The sequence below is a fragment of the Pygoscelis adeliae genome, unplaced genomic scaffold (assembly GCF_000699105.1).
Source record: "Pygoscelis adeliae isolate BGI_AS28 unplaced genomic scaffold, ASM69910v1 Scaffold166, whole genome shotgun sequence".
NCBI lineage: Eukaryota > Metazoa > Chordata > Aves > Sphenisciformes > Spheniscidae > Pygoscelis > Pygoscelis adeliae.
The window spans coordinates 1,001,469-1,008,523 of NW_008825156.1; the positions used below are offsets into that span (position 1 = coordinate 1,001,469).

The 7,055-nt window shown below is 55.8% G+C and overlaps 1 protein-coding gene across 1 annotated transcript in view; it reads right to left on the minus strand.

Annotated features, from left to right (window-relative positions):
- Positions 1-7,055, minus strand: part of DUSP8 (dual specificity phosphatase 8) — a 36,109-nt gene that overhangs the window by 9,159 nt on the left and 19,895 nt on the right. The window contains exons 3-6 of the mRNA XM_009328592.1: positions 3,667-3,833; positions 1,247-1,406; positions 915-1,038; positions 16-497 (exon numbers count right to left, since the gene is read on the minus strand). Of these exons, the coding sequence (XP_009326867.1) occupies positions 16-497; positions 915-1,038; positions 1,247-1,406; positions 3,667-3,833 (933 nt within the window). The remainder of the gene's footprint in view (positions 1-15; positions 498-914; positions 1,039-1,246; positions 1,407-3,666; positions 3,834-7,055) is intronic.

Genomic DNA, 7,055 nt, shown 5'->3' on the forward strand with positions numbered 1-7,055 from the left:
CCGGGGAGAAGGGGCCAAGGCCGCCAGGGCCCGAGGGGCTGTCTAGCTTGCAGAGTTTGGGGGTGTCCCCAGGTCCAGGTGGTCCAGGGGGGTCCTGCCGTAGGCCGGGGGAGTAGGCAGACTTGATGTCCAGGGAGAAGGAGCGTTTCAGGCGGTTGGTGTCCTGGATGCGCTCAGAGGAGAGGTGCAAGCCGTTGAGCCCCTGCTGCAGGGTGGTGGGCGACAGGACCTTTGGGGTCACGCCTTGCCGCTCGGGGTCGCCATGCGGGGATGCCAAGCCAGCGCCTCTCGGCACCTCCTCGGTCTTCTCTGAGGTAGGTGGTGGGGGGTGGCGGCTGCCGTCAGCCATCTCTGCCGTGTCCTGCTGGGCATCCACCTCGCCCCGGTCGCCCTTTGACTTCAGGGCCTTGAGGAGCTTCAGGCTCCTCTCATACTCCAGGAGCTGGCCCAGGAAGTTGAAGTTGGGTGAGATGGACGGGCGACGGTCCTTAACGAACCTGCCGAGAAGCACAGACAGTCCCAGTTGGTGCTTGGTCCTTCAGCAGGCCACCCCTACTTTCTCAGCCTCTTTGGGGAGAAGAGGCATCATCCAGGACCTTCTGACCCTCCAAAGAAAGGAGTCTTGGGAAACCATGGGGCCTCGGGATGCCCCAGGGGTAGAGCTGGGACTGCCTCCCCCCTCCATTTTATGGCTCCCAACCGTTCCTCATTGCATGCACTTTATGAAGGAAGGCTTGGTTTGGTTTGGTTTGGTTTGGTTTGGTTTGGTTTGGTTTGGTTTCACCAGGACTTAGCCAAGGTAAGACAGAGCTTCAAGGGAGCTCCCACCCCCTCCTTCTGGGCTCAGCCTGCTTTCCTTCCCTGGAGTGAAGCATACCAGCGTAACTCCTCCCTGCCCTCCGAGGAAAACTCACCTGTAAGCATCATCTGATGACATACCCATGGTCTTCATGATGTAGGCGATGGCGATGGTGGCCGACCGGGAGATCCCGGCCAAGCAGTGCACAATCACTTGGCAGCTGGACACCTTGGCCTTGTCTGATGTACGGTAGAGGAAACAGAGAGAAAAGCATTGATGCGGTCAGAGATGGTGAGCAAAATGACTCTAGCCTCCCTCCCCAACCTTCAACCCCTTTGTGTCAAAGAACAAGGGTTGCTGGGAGTAAGACCATGGAGGACAGAAGAAGAGTTCCGGTTTTGAAGGCTGAGAACTGGAGGGTCTGCAACTATTCTAACAAAAGCTCACCAATGAATTCAATGGACTTGTCCAGCCAGGGAAGCAGCTTCTCACAGTAGTTGTCGTTGACAGGAATGCGCATGAAGTGACTATCACAGATGAAGTCTGGCTTGGGACAGGAGTTGCTGGCATTGAGGACATAGCTTATCCCGTTCTGCGTCATCAAGTCCTGGTGGGAAAGAAGTGATTGAATGTTTGGCTGAGTTCAGCCAGCACCGAGTGCTGAAGATCTGCCTTGCCATGCACTCCCTGCCTTTTCCCATCCCAGTATATTCTCCTGTGGGTCTCCCACTGCTGCCTTGGCCTAGTTGATGGTAGTACAGCAGGGACCAGCTGAGAAGGTTGTGTCAATTTAGATGACACAGGTTTGAACCTCAGCAGATCTTTACTTTGGTCCAAGTAAAAGTCAGCAAGAGCAAAGACACCTGGAAGGGGGTCCCAGAGGGGAAAACCCAAGAACCCCAGTATGAGAGGAATAGGAAAATACAAGAAAGAAAATCAGTGAAAACTCTGGCTGAAAGCTTTGAAAGTATCAGCTGAGGGAGAGGGAGAGAGGAGGCATCTCACCAATAGAGTGGGGCGAGTCATTGGTAGCACCCTGTGTTAACCAATGTCAACCCATGTCTTTGCTCCCACAACCCTCAGAAACGCATTGGGAGTTCTCACAGACTTGTTAGTTGTTCACAGTTCTTCACTGTGAACATACACTCTTGTGTTGGGACATAGACAGGTGGTGAGGAGAACTATCTCTTCCCTCTTTCTGACACCGGAGTGAACCTGGACTTGTTTTCTGTGACTTTTCTGCTTTGGCCATTCAATGGCCACCATCACTGCCCATATTTCTGACTCAATAAAATGCAATGGCACAAGGGAAACTTTAGGTAAATAGGGTCAGATGAAAAACTGCAATGAGGGAGTGAGGTTTGACCCACGGGCCATCCATCAGGGAACTGGCTTGCTGGGTGCGTACTGCTGCATCCACACCAACCTCCATTCCTTCCCGCCCAGGGCCACAGCCAGCTTCACCTATATGCAGTGCTGACACCAAATTTATGGCTCATCTGACCCCCGTCTCTTTCCCCGTCCCATCAGATTAGGTATCACCTGTACAACTGGGGGCAGGTTGCTTATAAAAAATGGGGGAACATCTGTGCCAGCTGCTGGGTCTCAGTGCCTGGTCTGCACAGAGAAGACCCAGAATTAAATGGGAGGAGAAAACATGGAGATAAAAGAGTGCTTCCACACATCAGAGTGTGTGGGGAGCTGCCATGTGGGATCTCTCCTTTGCAATGTGCTAGAGAAGAGAAGCATCGCCCATGACCCTGCTCTGCTGCCTATGAATAGAGCATCTTCTGGCCACATCGTGGGGATGGCAGAAAACACAGCTCCAAAAGATGAACAAAACCCTCTGAGGAGGCGGGGAGGGAAGGAAACCATCAATTTCCCTGCCTGACATTGGCTCCTCAGGAGACCGCACCAGGATTTCGGCCCTGGCTCTCCGGCGGCCAGTTCCTGCCCGCCCCAGCCCCAGCAGGCTCTGCAGAGCCTGGCCTCAGCTCAGCGGAGCCAGCTCCTGGGCTCACATTCTTGGCATTTTTCTCTTTCATTTCCTTCCATTCCCTGTATATAATTTCTCTCCCCCTCCTTTCTGTCTCCAACCCACCTCCGGTGTCGTGGTCCCTCTCCCCCCTCGCTTGCCCTGGGCAAGGACGCCTGGCTGGCTCCCTCCTGCCCGTGATAGGCAGGCGCCCGGCGGCATTTTAACTGCAATTCCTCTTTCTTTCTTCTCGCAGTTATTTTTCCTTTAAACAAAATTCCTTCCCTGGTATGACATCATAGCACAGCCCTTCCAGCACCTTTAAAAGGGCACTGTCCCTCTTTTCTCCTCTCTCCCCAAAGCAAAACTTTGCTCATGTTTGGTCCTTCTGAACAAGCCCCTGCCCCTGGCCAGAGCTGCCTGTCCCTGTGCTGTCGTGGCTGAATACCCCAGCTTGTTCCCACTCTCTCTGGCTCCCAAGGGGATCGCAGCGTTGCTAAAATTGGTGTTATCTGGCAGCCTGGCTGGCTAGGGAGCTGGGTGCAAAGCTGGCTCCTGTTCCATGTCTCCCTCCAGCTGTGGTAACTCCCCCTCCAAACCCAGGTGTTTTCCCGACTGTGCTCCTCCTGTCCCCGAGTTTGCTACGGGCACTTGGGAAGAGTTTGACCACCCCAAAGCTCATCAATATAAGACGACTCATCCTGCAACCACCCTCCCCAGTTCTGCCAGGCTCTGCCTATGCACTCCCTGCCTTGAGCGTCCTGGTAGGGTCAGACTGACCACGCATGGTCCTCCCACTGGGCAGGAGAAGAGACCTTAATGCCCTCACCCCTCTGCATGGCTGGGGTCCCAGATGGGACAGGGTGGACGTGTCCCCTTGACAGGGTCGTACCTTGTTTAGGACATCTTTCTGGGAGCCCAGGTAGAGATGCGGCAGGATGCGTGTGGGGCCGACGTTGGCCACGGGCAAGCATGGCTGGGAGATGCTCATTGGCAGGATGGCAGCTGGCTTCCCCTCGCAGAGCCCTGGGAAGCAGGACGAGAAGGTGGCAAAGCCTCCTGCGGAGAAAATGGGGACATTGAGCTTGTAGCAGTGAGGCTGAGACCATCAGCACCTGGCACCCTGAGGCCCAGGCTGGGGACAAAGCGGTGATAACCCTGCAACGCTGAGAAGAGAGCCTTGAGGGGGAAAAAGCCACCAGCCATTGCTAACCAGGGCAGACACGTTGTGATGACTGTGCCACACACATGGAGAAAGAAATGGAGACCCAGCTCTGATTTTTCCTGCCGCAGCTGGATATTAACGCATACGTGAGGCATCCTGCACCTCCGCCTGCTCTTCGCAACTTCATTCAAACAAATGACAGGAAGAGAAAGTCCTTTTCTTGGCTGCCCACTACTCTGAGGACAACCAGGGTCACTTTCTGATAGCAAAACCCGCCAGGGCAGGATGATGACAAACAAGCCCACCGAGGTGCAAAGCTCCCCGGGTTGGTGAGGTCAGCCCAAACCTGGCCGCAACAGCTACACTTACGCATTGTGGTTTCTGAGAGATGTCCCCTCTGCTCAGCCCCGCCCAGCCCATGATTTCTGCCACATCGGACTGGACCGCCACATCGGTACCTGCAGAGCTTTTCATGCTCTGACCTTATTGAACGTGACAGCAAGCAGCGCCCAATTTACTGCACCAAGCTGCTGGGCAGTCATACCCAGCTTGAGCATCTCGAAGCCCAATATTGAGAGAAAACCCCCAGCTGGGGCTGCGGTAGGTGGCATCTCACAGCCAGAGCTATCGCCACGGTGTCTGGCACGGTCAAAAGCATGGTCTAAATGTGAATGAGCCTGCCTGAAAGCCAGTCCCCAGCTCAAGCAGCAAGAGCACTGACTTGAGTAGGGCAGCAAGCGTTGCCCTGCCTGCATGGTGGGCAGCTCAGGGAGCTGGAAAACCCCCAGTGCTGTTGCATGTCCTGTGCGATTGCGTAAGGCCACTGGTGATCCTGATTTGCTCTTGCTCACCGATCCTGTTCTCTGTGATAGAGCCGTGTCTGGCAAGTGGTGGCCCAACCTCACTCCCCTCCAGCTGAAGACATCTGGGTGGCAGCTTGGTGCAACAGAGAGGACCTTGAGTCCTATCAGTGCAACCAGTCTCCCTTGAGGTTTCCCCAGTCATGCGAATGAGCAGATGCAGCTTGACATCACCCAAAGGGCAGAGAAGACTTTGGGGCTTGACCGCCTCTGACTGTCAGAGGGACCAGGATGCCCCCATGACATCCTTCTGAAAGTCCAAGTCTCTGGACTCAGCACCACGGGAATCCCTGGCCCATCTCCACAGCTAAACAAGACCTTTTAATGAGCCTTTAGTAATGACTTTTCCATTCAGTCTCTCTCCGCTTTGGAAGCAGGGCAGCTTTGGCACATTCTCAATTTACCTTCTCCAGTACCTTGCCAGCATTTCTGCTGACCCTCCTGGAGCACCTCCCTGGCTGCTGGTGTGGCACCAGGCTCTGGCGGGGTATGACTGGTGCTGCAGACAACCCACCCCACGTGTTTGGGAGATGAAGGTGATGGAGAAGCCAGAGCAGCGCACAAAATCATGCTCACACCACCTGACATCCAAGGTCCTCCATCACCCTCCATCTCAGCAGCTCCTGGTGTCAGCTCCCACTGCCCCAAGAGGAAGGTGTCCTCCAACCAACCTCTTGTGTTTTCCTGGCTGGCAGCTAACACAGCTCCCAGCTTCAAAACCTGGCCAAGCCGGGAGGGGTAGAGTTAAAGCACCTTATCTTCTCTACCACTTCCTTTTCTTGGGCTCCCTCTGAAATGACATCACCTCACAACTGGGACATTAAATCAGAGCGAAAGCAGGAGGCCCACCGCAGGTGCAGTGCAGCTCCAGTTACTGCTCATCCCTGTGCTGCATCCCCATTGCCAAGGAGCGTAAATCACCAGCCAGAGCCTTGCATGGACATGTGCAAACTCCCTGCTTTGCCCTGCGCTTGAGCACACACTGCTCATGCCTGGGGGATGCTCGAGCAGAAACCCCGCGAGAAGGGTTTCCTTCAGCTGCCCCCAGGGAAGCCTGCAGCACATGGGGTTGAGTGGGGCGCAGATTTGACCCCTGGACTCGTCAAAACAACTTGGGAACCCGACACATTCTTGGGGAGCAGTGTGCATGCAAGCGCAGCCCTGATGATTGGTGTGTGCTCTGGTCCCCGTCCCCAGGGCTCACTCGTACCTGTCAAGAGCCACCCAGGGCTGTGTACAGCTTCGTATCACTCTTTAAAAGCCAGGAGCGTGGGGTGATCTCATAGTTAAAGCAGGTCAGGGCATGCCGCTCTCTCCCCCTTGCCTGCCTCTGCCGGCACTTGCCCGGCAGTAGATCCTCTGCCAGCCCTGCCTGGGGAAGTCCAGGCAGGGGCAGAGGGGGGCTGCGAAGCAGGTGGGGATGTTTGCAGAGAGTGGCAGCAGCACACTCAGCTGCGGTGCCTACCCTGGCACACTGCCAGCAACCGGAGGATGCTGGCACCTGAAATGATGCCCACAGCTCACCCCACTTGTCCCAAGCAAAGCCTCAACCCTGTGTCTGGGAGCCTGGGCACGCTCCCATCCCGCCTGTCCTCATTTCCCCCGTGCTTGCAGCTGCTGAGGGCAGCCCGGGCTTGGGGGAAACCCTAGAGATGGGTCTGGGTACCCGACGCCATCCCAACCTTGAAGCGATGCTCACCCCACCCCGCGCTGGCTGCTCTAGCATGCCTTTCATTTTTAGAAAGCAAAGCAGCTTTTCAAAACAATCCCAAAGGCAGTGAATGTCCCTGGCTGGGCTCCAACCGATACCTGGGCTTTCCCCCTTCCATACCCTGGGCCACGGATCCCAGCTTTTGCTGGGAGAGAGCAGCAGAGCCCCATGGGGTGAGGAGCCAGGGCAGCACTGGGTCTTTCTAGTCTTTCCTCTTTTATTCACAGTGCTGGTGCTGGGAGTGCTGTTTCTTTTGGCACGTGGGGAATTAAGCTCAGGAAGGATTTGTGTATGACATGGAGCAGGTGCTTGGGGATCTCTGGTTTCTTCCTGATGCTCCCCTTGAGCCTGGGGAGGGCTTGCTGGGCAGCATCCCTGTGCGGCATGGCCCGGTGCGCTGCTCATGGCTCCAGCGCTCCTGAGGGCTCTGAAAACCATTCCCTGGGAAATGCAGTGTCTTCCTGCCTCCTGCAATTACCTGAGGCAGAGGTGGAGCCCAGGAGGAGAGGGGGGATGTTTGGGCAAAGGGAACCAGGCCAGAAGTG